The following is an 18432-nucleotide window of genomic DNA, read 5'->3' on the forward strand; positions in this document are numbered from 1 at the left end:
CTCCATGTTGGTGCTTCTTCTCTTCAGTTCACTCCACTCATTTTCTTTAGGGTTCAGGTCAGGGGACTGGGATGGCCATGGCAGAAGCTTCATTTTGGGCTCATTGACACATTTTTGTGTTGGTTTTGATGTTTGTTTTGGATCATTGTCCTAATGGAAGATCCAACCATGGCCCATTGTTGGATTTCTAGCAGAAGCGGTCAGGTTTTGATTTTTTATCTGTTGGTATTTGATAGAATCCATGATACCATATATCTGAACAAGATGTCCAGGACCTCCAGCGGAAAAATAGGCCCACAACATTAAAGATCCAGCAGTATATTTAACCGTGGGCATGGGGTACTTTTTATCCATGTGTGCACCAAACCCATCTGGTGGGTTTGCTGCCAAAAAGCTCTTTTTTTAGTTTCATCTGACCATAGAAGCCAGTCCCGTTTGAAGTTCCAGTCGTGTCTGACAACTGAATATGCTGGAGATTGTTTCTGGATAAGAGCACAGAATTTTTCTTGAAACCCTCCCGAACAACTTGTGGGGATGTAGGTGCTGTTTGATAATTTTTTTTTAGGCTTTCTGAGACTCAAGACTCAACTAATCTCTGTAATTCTCCAGCTGTGATCCTTGGAGAGTCTTTGGCCACTCAAACTTTCCTCCTCACCATGCATTACTACGATTTAGACACTCGTCCTCTTCCAGGCAGATTTGTAACATCTTAAGTTGATTGGAACTTCTCAATTATTGCCCTGATAGTGGAAATGGGGATTTTCAATGCTTTAGCTATTTTTTTACAGCTACTTTCTATTTTGTGAAGCTCAACAATCTTTTGCTGCACATCAGAACTATATTCTTTGGTTTTACTCATTGTGATGAATGTTTAAGGGAATTTGGCCTTTGTGTTTCCTCATGTTTATACTCCCGCGGAACAGGAAGTCTCGGCTGGACAATTTCATGTTCATGATCACCCTGGTGTGCTAAAAAAAATTTAAATATGAATGGGAATATACTTCAGAGATATTTTACTCATAAAATATTCTAAGGGTGCCAATAATTGTGTCCAAAGTGTTTTGGAGAAAAACATTTATTTCATATGCTGATTTTACCCCCACTTACAACTCTTTTCCTTCAATGAAATGTTAGATTTTTGCTAATTTTATGAATTAAAGTTCAAAAGGATAAACAATTCAGATTTATTTTTACAGTCATTTTTGATCATATTTACCAAGGGTGCCAATAATTCTGACCACCACTGTACCCTTTGTGTGAAATGCACAGATTTATCAAATGGTGATGAATGAAAGCTGTGTTTACCTGTCATTTGGGTCAATGCTTTCCACAGGCCCGTATCCAGGACTGGGCAGTGGGCAGCCCATGTGTGAGCTGTTGGCCATCTTTGGTTGCGGAGGTAGGTTTAGTTTTGGGTTCTTCCTGTGTGCTTTCACTGCTGCCAGACGCTCGTTCTCTCGGTCGCACACAAAGCACTCAAACCCGTTCAGGTAGTTTGGTTTACTCATGTCATTGACGCCCCACTCTCTGTTCTCAAGCCCCTCCAGCAGACGCAGGTTAGTGATCTGAGTGGGCGTTTTGAACTCCAGATAACGCGAGTACTCTGCGTCATCTTGATCCAGAGCCTTTATGAACTCCGCCAGCTCTCGTGGAGAGGGAAAATCGTCAACGAGGATAGCGGAATGATTGTTAGGCAGCCAGTCGGCCACTGATGACGAGCCCCTGTAAATGGGAACACAACCCTGGTGCATGGGCCGCCACAGCTTCTCAGTCATGTAGTCCGGGCACAGGCCGTTCTCCAGGGCCAGGTGGAACTTATAACGACCGACGAAGTTCATGAAGCGCCTGTCCTCACCAGTGGCTGTGCTGGTGTCCTCCAGATGTTCAGGAAGGGGTCTGTTGTTAAGGCACTTCCCATACGAGTCAATCTAAGGAGATGACACAAGTTATGAGTTTCAAAGCCAAAGACACAGCCTTTCAAAGTATACTTCATTTGATAGTGTGCACTAACAAAGGTGCTCAACACATGCACATGCAGTCTTAATTTCTTTCCAGAAGTTATGAACGATACAGTAAAGAAATAAGCCCTATGATGCAGTGGTTTACAGTGATTATACAACAGGGGCGTTGTTAGGCATGACACATAGCTATTCTAAACCACTTCTTCACTAGACTTCAGGGCTGCAGGTTTTTACAACAAAACCCACCCAATTGCAACTCAAAACTAGCCCAATCACTCTTTAGGGGGGTCCCCCAGTAAAAATCGTGTCCCGTGGGGTAAAATCCACATTTTTTGGTGGTGTTCCCCAGGTAAAATTAGCATTTCAGTGGCGAAATATCATGTTATTGGGGTCGCTTCATCCCATGGACATGAAAAACAACCCGCAGCAGCACTGTTAAATAAGCCCAATTCCATAGGAAAACCGCAGACTTGGCAATACTGCTAGGCTTATTGATTTTATAAAATGGTTACTATAATAGCTGGCAAGGTTTCATAAAATAAACACATAGCAACAAAAATGTAGTAATTGCCAAGCAACAAAAAGAAGGGACAATGGGACAGTGATAATAATACTGATGTAATGAGGTCACAGGTGGGTGTGCTGTATATAGGGTATTTCACGATGGCTTCGAACGTGGCTCAGCCAATCAAAATAGAGGACCAGAACAGCCGAGGCTTGTCTGTAAGGGTAGGTGAGGCAGTGCTCCACAAAGACATTCATCCAAAACACAGACCTCTATATAAACTGAATCAATAATAATCAGGCATATATTCTGATACTATGGGGGCAGCACAGTTTTACAATGTAAGGCTGCTTCCGAAATCACATACTTCCCTACTATATAGTAGGGGAAAAACAGTATGTGCAGTAACTAGTTACTGCCCAACACTGCTTTTGAACTTAGGGAAGCTCAGACCTATGACATTTTTTTAAACTAGCAAATGTTTGTTGGTTTACTTTTATTACTTGAGCTATGGATTGATCATTTTGTGTACAGCACTTTGAGAATCTGCTTTTAAAGGCTCTTTATAAAATAAATTTTATTATTATTATTATTATTATTATTACTTGAATGCTGCTGTTAAATGCTCTGGCAAGGAGATAAACATGGCGGACTGCACAGCAGCTCACTCAGGGGAGGAGCTAAGCTAATAGAGCAGATTACGTTGCCACTCGTGGGTGGGGCCTGTTCCAATGTGATGTCACATTAAAGGATTAGTTCACTTTCAAATTAAAATTTCCTGATAATTTACTCACCCCCATGTCATCCAAGATGTCCATGTCCATGTCCTTCTCTCTTCAGTCGAAAAGAAATTGAAGGTTTTTGATGAAAACATTCCAGGATTTTTCTCCATATAGTGGACTTCAATGGCCTCCAAACGGCTGAAGGTCAAAATTACAGTTTCAGTGCAGCTTCAAAGCGTTCTACACGATCCCAGACGAGGAATAAGGGTCTTATCTAGAGAAACCATCGCTTATTTTCTAAAAAAAAATCAAAAATTATATATAAATCGTTATATACTTGCACTAGCATATTGTATATGACAATTTAGTTCAAACTTTGACCTGTGGAGGGCAGTAATACACTTAGCAGTGTCTACACTGCCGGAATTCTAATAGAGAAGAAGAGAGCTAGATCAAGATGAGCATTTATGGGGTTTTTTTTAGAAAATGATTGATGATTTCTCTAGATAAGAACCTTATTCCTCGTCTGGGATCGTGTAGAACACTTTAAAGCTGCACTGAAACTGTAATTTTGACCTTCAACCGTCTGGAGTCCATTGAAGTCTATTATAAGGAGAAAAATCCTGGAATGTTTTCATCAAAAACCTTAATTTCTTTTAGACTGAAGAAAGAAAAACATGAACATCTTGGATGACATGGGGGTGAGTAAATTATCAGGAAAATTTAATTTGAAAGTGAACTAATCCTTTAAAGTACATTCCTGAATGGCTCATGTTCAAAAATAATATAAAAGTGAATTTTGCATAATAGGTCCCCTTTAATGCGCTGATAACTGATGGGGTTCTGGGTGGCTGCTTGTGTGTCGCTAAGCTGTTTTAAGTGGTCGCTAAGGTACTTGCGACCACTTAATTTTTCTAATGTTTGAAAAATAATTGTATGTATTTACCTCTATATACTTCATCAGCTCTTGAACATAGCGGTCGCGGTCTGAAGGCACATCACAGTGGGACTGCATGTAGAGCACAGGGGCCAGACCGGCCCGTCGCCAGCGGTTCTTCTCCTGCAAAGGGACTGCCGTCGGTGTCAGAAGATAATCCAGCGAGGGCAACCACTGCAGCGTTAAGGGATAGTCTGACTCCCTCCTGAACGTGGCTGTGTAGTTAAACAGCCTGATCCCAACACTGTGAGACAGAAGGTAGTTATTCATTGGAGACTCTTCATGGAAAAGTGCCCAAGTTTGATGGGGCATACGAGGCAATGGAGCCTCGTAGGCACGGAAGTCTGTGCCGTAGAAAATAATGGATGCCGTGCGACCATAAAGTTGAACTTTACGGTTGCTTGTGACTAGGCAGGACGAGCGGGCACAGTCCACACGCTCTGTATCTCCTGGGAAGTGTGGGAAGAGATTGGAGCTCCACCACAGAAGGATGGGAAGGTCTTTATTGGGCCGAGGGTCAGTGTTTCCGGGGCCGCGGTAGGTGCTCACAGTGGCAAACTCCATGTCAGTGAGAGCACTCTGGGGCTGGAAAACAACACTGTCCCCTGTGTCCACTTGACCCTGTCCCCAGCAGCATAGCGGGACCACCACAATAAACCACAGGCAGAGCGCCATAGTCTACCTGAATAAAAAAAAAAGGACACTGGATTGAAGCTTCTGTTCACCCTTAAACTGTTGCGATGTAGTTCAAGTAAGTTCAAGCACTTACATTGGACTGGATATTATTAGTCAGCATGAAACAAAAGTTGTGATAAGATTTTCTTTCCTATTCAGACATATACAGTACAGTCCAAAAGTTTGGAACCACTAAGATTTTTAATGTTTTTAAAAGAAGTTTCGTCTGCTCACCAAGGCTACATTTATTTAATTAAAAATACAGTAAAAAAACAGTAATATTGTGAAATATTATTACAATTTAAAATAACTGTGTACTATTTAAATATATTTGACAAAGTAATTTATTCCTGTGATGCAAAGCTGAATTTTCAGCATCGTTACTCCAGTCTTCAGTGTCACATGATCCTTCAGAAATCATTCTAATATGCTGATTTGCTGCTCAATAAACATTTATGATTATTTTCAATGTTGAAAACAGTTGTGTACTTTTTTTTCAGGATTCCTTGATGAATAGAAAGTTCAAAAGAACAGCATTTATCTGAAATACAAAGCTTCTGTAGCATTATACACTACCGTTCAAAAGCTTGGGGTCAGTAAGAATTTTTATTTTTATTTTTTTGAAAAGAAATTAAAGAAATGAATACTTTTATTCAGCAAGGATGCATTAAATCAATCAAAAGTGGCAGTAAAGACATTTATAATGTTACAAAAGATTAGATTTCAGATAAACACTGTTCTTTTGAACTTTCTATTCATCAAATAATCCTGAAAAAAAAAAAATTGTACACAAATATTTTGTACAATTGTACACATTAAATGTTTCTTGAGCAGCAGATCAGCATATTAGAATGATTTCTGAAGGATCATGTGACACTGAAGACTGAAGTAATGATGCTGAAAATTCAGCTTTGCCATCACAGGAATAAATTACTTTGTCAAATATATTCAAATAGAAAACAGTTATTTTAAATTGTAATAATATTTCACAATATTACTGTTTTTTACTGTATTTTTAATTAAATAAATGTAGCCTTGGTGAGCAGACGAAACTTCTTTTAAAAACATTAAAAATCTTAGTGGTTCCAAACTTTTGGACTGTACTGTATTTGAGTGAAACGGCTTCTGGAACAAGAAAAAAAATTAGGGCAGGCAGAGCCTGATTTTGTCTGTGGGGAATTGATTGGATGGTTATGGTTTGCAATTGGTGGATCTCATGTGAGCGACAGGTTGCTCCACCCCCGCACCAGTAAACACATCATCAGAGGAGAAATGTTGAATTACAAAAAAAAGATGTAATATTCCATAAAAAAAGAAAGAAATGTTAATTCTGATTTCACTGTGACTTTAATGAGGATTCATTTATATTTAATTCAGACAGTGAAGACTATGCTGTGTTATCTTACATTGGATTACTTGAATATGTATGAAAAAATATGTATATCGTGGCCATAAATTAACATTCCCATGACGTGCAAATATGTCACCACGATTTACTAATTAATTCCCTGATTTTACAAAAATTGTGTGCACAATATAATGATTTATTCCCTTGTTTTACTAAATCGTGGCCACGTTTTACTAAATCAATTGAAGGAATTAGTAAATCGTGGCCAAAAAGAATTTTTAAGAATAGCGACCAGCATCAAGGTAAAAAAAAAAAAAGACGCAAAATGATCACAGAATGATTCCATGCGACGTGCTGTATATTCCAAGTGTTCTGTGGGTTTACGATAGGGTTTGGTGAACAAACCGAAATTTAATGCATTATTAAATGAAAATTCTGACCTTGCCCGTTGGTTTTCATGAGATTCTATAAGCGCCGTAGTTCATTCCGACTTGCCCAGAAAAACACACAAGTTGTGAGGAAAAAAAAAAATTCTCCTTGAGGTCCAAAAAAGAAAGAAGGGCATACAGCATTAGAACAACACCAGGGTGAATAAATTATGACTTAAAGGTGCAATATGTCGAATTTTCTGTCCGCTAGAGGTCGCTAGAGGCCTATTCAAAACAAAGGCGTAGCTTGATGACGCCAAGTTTGAGCGCGAAATCTTGGGACATGTGGTCTTCACCTCACAGCCGGTGGAAATAATCGGGATAGGACTCTGGAAGAACTCATGTTCATGGATGCGATTATTAATGTTACTGTAGTATGAAGCAGAGCAGGGCCGAGTGTTGTGGGAGCTGAACGAGGCCGCTGGAGCGATTGCGCACACACGCCGCGAGCAGCGGAGCTTTTATTATGCCACAGTCACCACCGCTGCTTCTGCTTTTCCGGTCATGAGTATGAGGTAACACAGCTCTGTTTATCATATTAGATACATTTGAGTGTGTTGAAAATTATGTTATAACATTACTCTGTGCGTTTGCTTGGCAGCTGCTGTGAGACACTGTTGCACAATGCAGATAGATCGATATTAGAATATCATATTAAATGCTGGATGGCTTGTGTTGATAAATGGCATGTAATTCATTTTAAAACGTATTGTATGATGGAGAAAATTCTGTATTACTGTTGCTAAAAATAAAACTGCATCTGATTATGCTATGCTAGCTACTTGACAAAATAGTGTTTTTCTCTGAGGCATGGTAAAGCATGGTACTCGCAAAAATTCAAGAAAATTAGATTTAAACAATAAGACTAAATGTGTTGAGCTATATAACAATAATTAGTTCTCTGTCTATAAATATATCAAAACAGTTGTTCCCTTGCCTATTAAAACATGTAATATATTAAAGCGTCTTTGGTGTTTTCATGGTTTCTACAAAATAAAACCAGAAACCGAGAGTAACGCGGGTATGATGCAATTGACAGGCGACTCCTCACACGTCCCGGAGCCTTGGTTAAAATTGCAATTTTCTCACGATTTACAAATAGTTGGAAACATTTGAGATAGTGTAAGTAGTTCAGTGAACAAAATATATAACACTGGCCTAGTGGTTTTTGGATATTTTAATGCAAAATTCTTACATATTGCACCTTTAATTTTTATTTTAGGATGAACTATCCCTTTAATTTGTGTCAATGTGCAGGGCTCCAAGTATTTCTTACTTGAATAATACTGTTAGACTTACCTGAAGAACTTAAATCACTGTTTATTTCATTTGCATCTTTGTTCTGTCCATTGCTTGTAATTTGTTTATTTGAACTTGATAGTTAGCCTAGTAGTTTTTGCTGTTGTATAGAAATTGGAATCAAGAATTGTTAAATTTTACTGGTATCTAATATTTTGGTGTCTGTTGTAACAACATTATTTATTAAGAATACAATATTACATGGGTCAAAAACAACGAAAACAATTATTTTTATTTTTCTGAAGCCGTGCCATTGAAAATTTTGTTAGGGCAAGTAAAAATCTGAATCACTGACCCAAACGGGTGAGTTAAAAAATCCTTAGCGTTGAGCCCCATTAACTAATTACGTTAGAACATTTAGGCACAAGTGCAGTAATAAACATGCAGTGAACAAACAGAAAAGGCTCTATTTCAAAACACAGTCAGCTGCCTATACAATATTTTGGCCACTGTGCTCTCAAAACCTACTAAGGTGCCTAATTCAGTCATCATTTTTGAGTATCATTGTCCCAAAATTCAGTAAGCAGCCGACATAAAAATAATTTTGGGCATCATATGCAACTATTATTTCCAAAAATGCTTTTTAGGTTACAAGCACAGCCAAAAAAATCTACAAACACATTTCCCACAAAGACAGACGCTCGTTTTCCATATAACACGATCTGACCTCGTGCTTTCTTACTTTAGTTCAGGACAGACGCATGTTGTGTTGTTGCATTCCCACTGTTTTTCCTCCTGAAGCACAGGATGGACACAGGATGCTGTTGTGGCATGAATGTTCTTCCTGCTTTGAGGAATGACAGTGGGAAAAGCTGAGCATTACTGCCACCTAGAGTTCTGGATGAGAATTGAAAACAGAAGAACTGCAGTTATTATGCATAAAACTATGCATTTGTATGTAATATAATCTCAACTTGTGAAATCAAATAACATTAAAAATAAAATATATACATTAAAATGAATTGGTTGAACACTCTTTATACTTGAATTTACAGTAGAGGAATACAGAGCCATCACAAATAAATCTATAAAATCTAATATTTGATATATAATATAAGACAGAGATGTCTTACGTAACGATTGTTTCTTTTCGAGAATAAAGTGTGACTGGAAACAGTCTAGCTGACATGAATTTTGCTTTGTGTATATGATATTTGCCAAACAATAAAAAATCATTATAAACAAGACCATTGTATCAGTTATTGTAACAAACTTGTAAAACACATCAGAAATTGTATTAGTGCAACTGGAAAAATAAATGTAAGAACACCTTACATTACAAGAAAACCTTTTTGAATTACAGGATTTTGGGAATTACATATTTATTAATGTCTGACCACAGTTTCTGAAATTTGCTGAGCACCCAGTCACTCTCACAAACCGACTCTCTCTCTCTCTCTCTCTCTCTCTCTCTCTCTCTCTCTCACACACACACACACACACACACACACACGCAGCGCGTGAAATCTCAGCAGCCAGCAGCACTGCTCACGGTACAATATGAGGTAATTCAGAGAGTATTTTTACATGATTGAAGTCTTTTAAAATCAGAGTGATTATTTTCCACAGCGTCTTATTTCTCCTGTATGTAAGTTCACCTATGCGTAACAGTGCTGCAGTTTATTTAAATAAGCATCTAAACTGTGCTAGTCATGGAGCTAGATAGAGCTAACGGGACTGAGAATATGTGAATGCTTAATGACACCAAAAGCGAACATAAAAAAGTTGTGTTTATTAGTCATAATACGAGCTGAGTTTGAGTAATAGACAAGAGTAAAAAATAAATAAACCTTAGCCTGAGCACTCGTATGCTAAAAACACAGCTGTCATGCACGTGTGCGCATGCGCTGGGAGCGATCATCTGTTTCCTGCTCATGATGTCTTTAAATAGTTAACACTTTAACTGAAATTATTAAATAATGCATTGTATGCCGCCACCTGTATTGTGTAGAATGTTATCAGGCAAGTTTTGGACTTCTAAAACTAATTTTTCTGTGATAACTGCTGCCTGTGAGAATTAGTCTGCGTCCGAAATCGCATACTCTCTTGACTAGGTACTTATTTTGAATAAGTATTTCGCAACCGCTGAATTATACGTTCTGTATAGTATGAATGTGTGTAGTATGAATAGTGGCTGTGTTCCAATTCAAAGGTTGCATCCTTCGAAGGCCGACGGTCTAGCCTATGGAGGGCTGTTCTTGTTGCTTAGCTACTGTGACAGCTGCCGTTGATGAGTGACATAATGTTTGTAGTAGACTTTTTTGAAAGTTATATTAACCTGTCTGAAAACAAAAAAGGTTTCACAAACAGTCTAAATATGTTCAACATGGTCCATTTCTGTAGGCTATATAATAAAGTGTATAAACTATATATAACCATATCTTAGTAAGGTAAGTCAATATTTGAACCGCTTTAAAGTTTTTTTTATTTTTACATTTGTGTCATGAGATGTTTGAGTAAGTTGAAACCCAATACTTATGTTTAAAAGTGTAATTCAGCAATTTCTCTCAAAAAAAAAATCCTGTCATCACTGGCGTGCAATGAATTCTGGGCTAGGCAAGGCCGGCGAAGGATCCATCTTTTGTATCCTTCATTTCATGGGAAACAAAGGACACATTTGGAGGCCACATTTGAAAGAGCCTTCGAATTGGGTCAGTCTATGTTGTGCCGCGGTGAAGCAATCAGCCTTCGAAAGTGCTTTTTGAAGGATGCAGCCTCTGAATTGGGATGCAGCAATAATCTGGATTCTACATTCGTCATATTGCCATTATCATGTGACCTACCAGTGTCAGTTACATCGCTTCACTGCCATTCACAAATCCTCTCCCGTGGCCTCGTGGGATAGTAAAGTGTCCATCGTATGCACACTTCAGTATCTTGCCGGAAGTAGTGGGTCATCCGGGTACATTTTGCCTACTCTTGTATGAGTACTGTGAATTCAGACGTACTTAATTTTGTCACATACTGTTTTTGCCTACTATATAGCGATTTTGGATACAGCCTTAGTCTGTATGCTTTCTTTTACAAAAATTCACCATAGTTCCCTCTTAAAATACTACAGTAAAACATTTGGTATTAGCCACAACTATCATCAAAAAATATAAAAATGACAGTCTTACCCGGTTTAAAGGAGATCCTTGATTCATTTATCATTTTAGAGTAATGTCAATATTAGTAGTTGCTAGATAACTATGGTGATCCATTTTTGTAAGGGTTGTGCTTGATAAAAATTTTGCACCCACAAGGCCTATTGCACAGACAGATGCCGAGCAACAGAGACTTTGTTAAGTTTGTTGGATCAGTTTCCCCTGTCTGCGTCTATGGGTGTTGGTCAGCGCTTGTTTTCAACATGTTCAGTCAATGCTTGTCCGGTTGTGGAATGGCTGAGAATTGACGTACTTTAATCTGGTGTCTGTCCGAGTTGGTCTGTGCAGTGTGAATTGGTCTTTCGGGTAATCAAGGGCATATTTTTGATGTTGCAATCACATGGTAACCCAGCTAAAATATTATTGCTTGTAATGGAGCAGTAGATCTTATTTGTCACACATTGCCTTAATTCATCCTTGAACAAGATATAAAAGAAAAATGTCCTTACAAGGTGAAATTGAAGAGGAAAAGTGACAATCCTGTCTTTAACCAATCCGTGTGCTCTTAGAGAAGGTGTTGTCCTGGCCAAAGTCTCAGGGTCAGTTGATAGAGCATCTGACCCACACCAACCATTATCTGCTCCACTGTTTTGAGAGGTTTAGATCGTTCAGAGTTCATCTGCTGTCAAATGAATGTCTGTTTATTTAACCTGGAAAGTCATAAGCCCCTTTCACACAGTCTTTTAAAATTACCGGTGTATGACAGTTTAGAGACCATATGAAATGTGAACAGGACCTTTACAAAATTACAGGTAAATCAGTTCTGGCACTGAGAAGTTTTCTTTGGGCCTATCATAAAGCTCTATCAGAGCTGTTTATTGTAAAGTCCCGTTCACACCAAGGACTATAACGATATAGTTCTGAAAATCACACTAAATTGAACTATAACGATAACGAGACTTACGTTAATGTTGGAATCACTTTCAGAATGATTTTTCCAGTTGATGAATAATAAAAACATTGACAGCCAATCAGAATCTACCCGACTTTAACGACCTTGGTCATTTAAAGCATAGACTGTAAAAAAAGATGGACGATGCACCTTCACTCTCTTCAATTGTAGTAAGTGAAGCCGCCAGTGTGCCAATATGGCGCTGACATTTTGAGTCTCTAGTCTGCGCATAATGACCTTGAAGCCCGAGTCTGCGAAGTATTAAGCACGAAGTGGAGCCGCAATATCAAGGTCCCGCCCACACTCCCACAGAACCAGTTAATGCTGCAGAACGACTAAGTGTTGGTATGAAATAAACAGTTCTGGAAATGTAGATTTTAAAGTTAAAGGTGCCAGAGAACGTCTTTTTAAAATATGTAATATAAGTCTAAGGTGTCCCCTGAATGTGTCTGTGAAGTTTCAGCTCAAAATACCCCATAGATTTTTTTTAATACATTTTTTTAACTGCCTATTTTGGGGCATCATTAAATATGAGCCGATTTAGGCTGCGGCCCCTTTAAATTCTCACGCTCCCCGCCCACAGAGCTCGCGCTTGCCTTAAACAGTGCATAAACAGTTCACACAGCTAATATAACCCTCAAAATGGACTTTTACAAAGTGTTCGTCATGCAACATGTCTAATCGCGTAAGTATGGTATTTATTTGGATGTTTACATTTGATTCTGAATGAGTTTGATAGTGCTCCGTGGCTAAAGCTAACATTACACAATGTTGGAGAGATTTATAACGAATGAAGTTGTTTATGCATTATACAGACTGCAAGTGTTTAAAAATGAAAATAGTGACGGCTCTCTTGTCTCCATGAATACAGTAAGAAACAATGGTAACTTTAACCACATTTAATAGTACATTAGCAAAATGCTAACGAAACATTTAGAAAGACAATTTACAAATATCACTAAAAATATCATGCTATCATGGATCATGTCAGTTATTATTGCTCCATCTGCCATTTTTTGCTGTTGTCCTTGCTTGCTTACCTAGTCTGATGATTCAGCTGTGCACATCTAGACGTTTTGCCCTTGTCTAATGCCTCGATCATGGGCTGGCATATGCAAATATTGGGGGCGTACACCCCAACTGTTACGTAACAGTCGCTGTTATGTTGAGATTCGCCTGTTCTTCGGAGGTCTTTTAAACAAATGAGATTTATATAAGAAGGAGGAAACAATGGAGTTTGAGACTCACTGTATGTCATTTCCATTTACTGAACTCTTGTTATTCAACTATGCCAAGGTAAATTCAATTTTCAATTCGATGGCACCTTTAAAGCTCCAATCTCCTCCTGAAGACCCAGAAAAAAGTCCATTGGTGCCTCAGTGATTACTTCGCTCAGAGAAGCTTCCAATCACAGCTGTCAATCACGATGTCAAAACCCGAGTTTTTATAGCATCAAATAACTAACTAAAAACAAACTTATTTAAAGAACGAACACTTAAACTAACATCTATGTGATAAAAACTGCATAAAATGACAGAAACCATTTTTGGGGAAAAAAAAAAAAAATTGATGTGTAATTTGTCTCACGTCCCATTACATAACATGGAGAGGGTGGGGTTTACGACCTATACTGCATCCAGCACTTTTCAGGACTCATGTGGCATGCTTGGTTTAAAGTGGCAGGCGATGAAACGGCAGTGCTTACTTATCGATGAATTGACGCATTCCATGCAAATTGGCTAATTTACATAATCGATTACGTCAACACGTCGTTCCAGCCCTAGTACAGTTTGAGCAGGTACTACATTTAAATTTGAATTTACTTGGCGACTGTTAAAAAAGTCAGTTCTATATAGTATGAATAGGGGTAGTATGAATTAAATTCGGACGTACTACATCTGCCATGTGACCTAACAGCGTCAGTTGCGTCGCTTCTCTGCCATTCACAAATCCTCTCTTGTGGCCTCATGGTATAGTAAAGTGTCCATTGAAAGCGCACTTCAGAATCTCAGCGGAAGTAGTAGGACAGCCAGGGAGTTTTTGCCTACTGTTTTTTGAATACTATGTATTCAGACATACTAACCTTTTTTGCCGTACTGTTTTTCGCATACTATATAGTAAGGAAGTATTCCATTTCGGACGCAGCACCTGTCTTCTTCTATTCTTTTTAAGAGTAAAACCATGTTCTGTGTGATCATCCCTTACACCTGTCAATCAGAAGTAAAAAAAAAAGTCAAATTGGACAGATGGTGAACCTAAAGCGATTGTCCATTTATCCAGGTGGATGAAGAAAACGGCTCAGCGTACTGGTATTTTAATCTTATGGAACTGAACCAGACAGAACAGCACATTTGTGTAAATAGAACAGTCAATCTGGTAATTTTATGGTGATTTACTGTGATTAATGACGTGTGAAAGGGGCTAATGTTGTGTCGTTGTGTTTGTATTTGTCCTTCATGTAGTTTGTATGCTTGTATCTGCGTGTGTTTGTCAGGCTGCACTGAACGTGTGTGGTACCGGGGGCCATTATGAGTGGGAAGAGCCTCTTGCTGAAGGTCATTCTCCTGGGGGATGGCGGCGTAGGCAAAAGCTCCCTCATGAACCGCTACGTGACCGACCGCTTCGACTCGCAGTCTTTCCATACCATCGGCGTGGAGTTCCTCAACCGTGACCTCGAGATCGACGGCCGGTTGGTCACCCTGCAGATCTGGGACACGGCAGGCCAGGAGCGCTTCAAGAGCCTTCGCACGCCCTTCTACCGTGGCGCCGACTGCTGCCTGCTCACGTTTGCCGTGGACGACCTCCAGAGCTTCCAGAACCTGGGCTGCTGGAAGAAGGAGTTCATGTATTACTCAGACGTACGAGACCCGGAGCGTTTCCCCTTTGTTGTCCTGGGAAACAAGGTGGACAAGGAAGAGCGTGAGGTCGGGGAGGACGAGGCCAGGGCTTGGTGTGAGGAAAACGGTTGCTGTCCGTACTTCGAGACCAGCGCCAAGGACGACATGAACGTGGGGGCTGCTTTCGAGGCTGCCGTTAGGGCAGTTCTAGCCAGTGAGGACCCCATTGACCACGCCCTGCTGAGCAGCTCCATTGATCTTCATGGAAACCGTAAAGTGGCTCGCTCTTCCTGCTGTTGAGGTGCCTCCGAATCGCTGTTGGCCTTGTGGCTTCATAGCCGTGTGGACTTACACTCTCCTGCTGATATGTCTGAGAGCTCTCTGTGTACGTACAGGCACCAGACGTGTCTCGTGAGCTACACGTCTAACAGAGTTACGTAATATTAAAGGTATTTTATACACATTAATCTCTACACATTCTGGCACAAATAACATATTCCATGAGGATTTCCCAGTCGAAGGCTTGTCGGCTTGTGACGTGGTGCTTTTTTAAGTGTTTTATGATAGCTTAATGTCCTGGACCGCAGATGTAGCCACTCTTCAACATTCTGCTGTTTTAAATGGACCATCTTACTATGTTGTGGTACTCGTTTTGTCTGATATTTTAAAATACACAACCCCAGAGAGTGGCACATTGCTGACCACTGCTGTCAGTGATATAAATTGCTTGAGATAAAGGGCATTATGTGGCATCGAAAGAAATAATGCATTTTTAATTTATTTTGCTCATAAGTTATTATTTGGGTGAAGTCTGACGAGAATAGGTTTGAGTCATATTTCACCACAAATTCAAAAGAAGAAATATTTAAAAAAAAAAAAAAAGCCTATTCCTGGACTCCATTACAAATTTTAACCACATTCTCATTACTGTAATATGAAAAATTTCATAACATATTATATAAACTGTAAATTATTTATATGTCTTTGTAGTGTTTGTTCTATTGGCTTCAATTTATGCTGGTTTTAGTAATCAGTGTCCAGACAGCAATTATAGTAAGAAAAACCTTAATGTTCTTCATGAAAAGTTGATTTTGGGATGAAATATGACCATTTCTTCAGTAGATTCACCCTTTTATGGTACGTGTGGTAAAACACAAAACCTCAGATTAGCATATTGCTAACAAATTGTTTGAGATGCATCAGCACAGCATTATTTTTTTTTAGACAGAAAGGGAATTTCTTCTAATATCAAACGATTTCTTTTTATCTAAATTTATCTTTTTGTGTTGTAAGGTACAGAGAATTGGTGTTGGATATTAAATATCTTGTTTTTTTTTTTATGATTTTGTTTAGTTGTCAGATCGTTGTGTATATGAGCAATTTTACATATGTCTAATTGCATGTTGAATCTTGGAGGCTGTGCTGTAGAGAGAAAGTCTCTTTCACGAGGAGTGTGTGTGTTCGAGGATAAAGCCCAAAGTATACTTATATATAGTTTTTTTTATGCATACATGGGTCCGCGTACAGCACACTTGTCGCAAATTTCGTCACCAGGGGTGCGTTTCCCAAAGCGAACTACGACAATAGTTCACCAACGATGCTTTCGGGAAATCCACCCCAGAATAGTACACACGGCGCTCGATTTGCACTAATCCACAAGGTGGCCCAGGCCCTTGTTTCACAGTAGAAAACCAAACTAAAGAGACGCAACAACAACAAATACCAGAGACTGCAACAACAACAGATGCCTTCACTGACAAGCGATTGTGTGAAGGGATTAAAGGCAGGAACACATCAAGTCGACGGTCGGCCGACTAAGTTTTCTCAGTGTGTTCCACACCATCGGCTTAAGTTGTTCCTAGTCAGCTTTATTCAGCAGATTTGAATCTGCGTCGGAGCTCAACGGTCAGACAGTCGGGCCATCTGATCATTCTGATTGGCTGTTCAGCTACTGCCACCTGCTGGTACAGAAAGGCATTTTATCTTACGCAGGCGCAGAACGGACGTGCTGCAACTTTGGACCTAGACGCTGCCGACGTGAGCCAACCCTGCAGTCTGCTTTCGTCACCACTAGTTCGTCTGCGTCGGCTTGGTGTGTTCCTGCCTTAAGAGCTAGCCGCAACTTTAGGCCCTGTCCACACGAACACTGGTATTTTCAAAACCGCAGCTTTTTCTATGCGGTTTGGCCATTCATCCACATGCAAACGCAGTATCCGGTTACTGAAACCGAACTTTTTTGAAAACTCCGGCCAGGGTGAAGATTTTTAGAAACTCCGGTTACAGCGTTGACGTATAGACGGTAACGTTAAACCTTTGTTTACGTGAGGTGAGTCTGTGCAATGAAGGATAGCCAAAATATTGCTTCTAATAACTGTGCTAACAGGGCTTATAACATGTATACAGATCTCCCATTATATTGCGGAATAGAGGCATCAGAGTGCAATAATACGCAGGTCACTGCTTTTGACAATGTGTTTTTTTTTTTTTTTTTTACTTTTAATGAATATGTCTCGTATTGTTCTTGTTTATGGAATTAATAATAATAATAATAATAATAATAAAAATAATATGACAATGTTGTTAGACTACCGGAACTGGTAATAAACTCTTTGTTTTCCAGGCTTCTGATTGGCCAACATGGCTTTTGACAGCGCTTCATAGGAGGAGGAAAAACTCTAAAAATACCCTTTATGTGTGGACTAGGCCTTAATTTAAAACAATACAAAGACATTTTTATCGGTCATAACTTCTGAAGAAAAATAGCGCAGACACTGGACAAAGATGAAAGTTTCTAGAGCGCATGTGTTGATCGCCTGCATTTATGCACACTATCAAATGGAGTATACTCTGAAAGGCTGCACTTTCGACTGTATTCTTACGCTAGCGTGCGCGTAAAAAATGAAGTATACTTTGGGCTTTAGCAGCACATCTGTCTCACTGAATGACTCTCAGGAATGTCGCTTAGACCAGTGCTTCTCAAACCTGTCCTGGGGACCCCTCACCATTGGACATTTTGCATGTCTTCCTCATCGGACACGCCCAATTCGAGTCTTGCAGTCTCTACTAATGAGCTGATGAGTTGAATCAGGTGTGTTAAATGAGGGAGACATACAAAATATGCAGTGATGGGGGGGTCCCCAGGAAAGGTTTGAGAAACACTGGCTTAGACACCTGTCTAAATTTGATGTTGGAGCTTATATAGCAAACTTGAAGAGGCGTATAGCTGATTAATTCATTCACATCCATTGTTTCCTCAGTTTCAGTGTTGATATGAAACCAAAGCACATGGTACCCAGTGTCTTGCACTGACCTTTGACCCTTCTTGAGGGCTCTTGTGAATGACCCTTGATTTAGTGCATTTATAGGTACTTAAACTTATTTCACTTCTATCTTTTATAATAATGACTTGTTTGCCTAGTGCTTTTCCCCCAATATGAATGTTTTCTACACCTATACTGCTACAGCTCTCATTATAACCAGAGAGACCCAAATCTGTGGATTTGGCTGCTGATGTTCTGGAATGTTTCTATCACTTGCATTAACATGTAGCCTTTTTTCTGTTTACAGACCTTTGCTTGCCTGCTCTCATACATTTGTTATACATGTAAAACACAAGAAATTGTTTGTTGTTACTTTATTTTTGTTGACGGACGTGTTCACACATCTTCTGCATACATGTTTG

At 39.3% G+C, this 18432-nt stretch overlaps 2 protein-coding genes across 4 annotated transcripts in view; one reads left to right on the plus strand and one right to left on the minus strand.

Moving 5' to 3' along the window:
• Positions 1-8711, minus strand: part of fut11 (fucosyltransferase 11 (alpha (1,3) fucosyltransferase)) — a 10692-nt gene extending 1981 nt beyond the window's left edge. Inside the window, exons 1-4 of one of the 2 annotated variants that reach the window (XM_048176119.1) lie at positions 8558-8703; positions 6589-6684; positions 4135-4807; positions 1306-1928 (exon numbers count right to left, since the gene is read on the minus strand). In XM_048176119.1, coding sequence (XP_048032076.1) covers positions 1306-1928; positions 4135-4800 — 1289 coding nt within the window. In that variant the 5' untranslated portion in view covers positions 4801-4807; positions 6589-6684; positions 8558-8703. Of the gene's footprint in view, positions 1-1305; positions 1929-4134; positions 4808-6588; positions 6685-8557 lie in introns of both variants that reach the window. The other variant, XM_048176118.1, reaches the window with a different exon arrangement.
• Positions 8712-9240: 529 nt separating this feature from the next.
• Positions 9241-16093, plus strand: rab9b (RAB9B, member RAS oncogene family). Of its 2 annotated transcripts, none has more exons than XM_048175712.1 (2): positions 9241-9380; positions 14408-16093. In XM_048175712.1, exon 2 carries the CDS (start codon positions 14442-14444, stop codon positions 15048-15050), a length of 609 nt encoding a protein of 202 aa, XP_048031669.1. In that variant the 5' UTR covers positions 9241-9380; positions 14408-14441; the 3' UTR covers positions 15051-16093. The 2 variants fall into 2 exon arrangements, with proteins under 2 accessions (XP_048031669.1, XP_048031670.1); XM_048175713.1 differs by having other exon boundaries at positions 9284-9380; positions 14376-16093.
• Positions 16094-18432: the final 2339 nt, after the last annotated feature.

The sequence above is a fragment of the Megalobrama amblycephala genome, linkage group LG23 (assembly GCF_018812025.1).
Source record: "Megalobrama amblycephala isolate DHTTF-2021 linkage group LG23, ASM1881202v1, whole genome shotgun sequence".
Classification (NCBI taxonomy): domain Eukaryota; kingdom Metazoa; phylum Chordata; class Actinopteri; order Cypriniformes; family Xenocyprididae; genus Megalobrama; species Megalobrama amblycephala.

What these genes read in the sequence shown, in the direction of transcription:
- rab9b (XM_048175712.1), top strand. Translation starts at nt 14,442, where the DNA reads ATGAGTGGGAAGAGCCTCTTGCTGAAGGTCATTCTCCTGGGGGATGGC.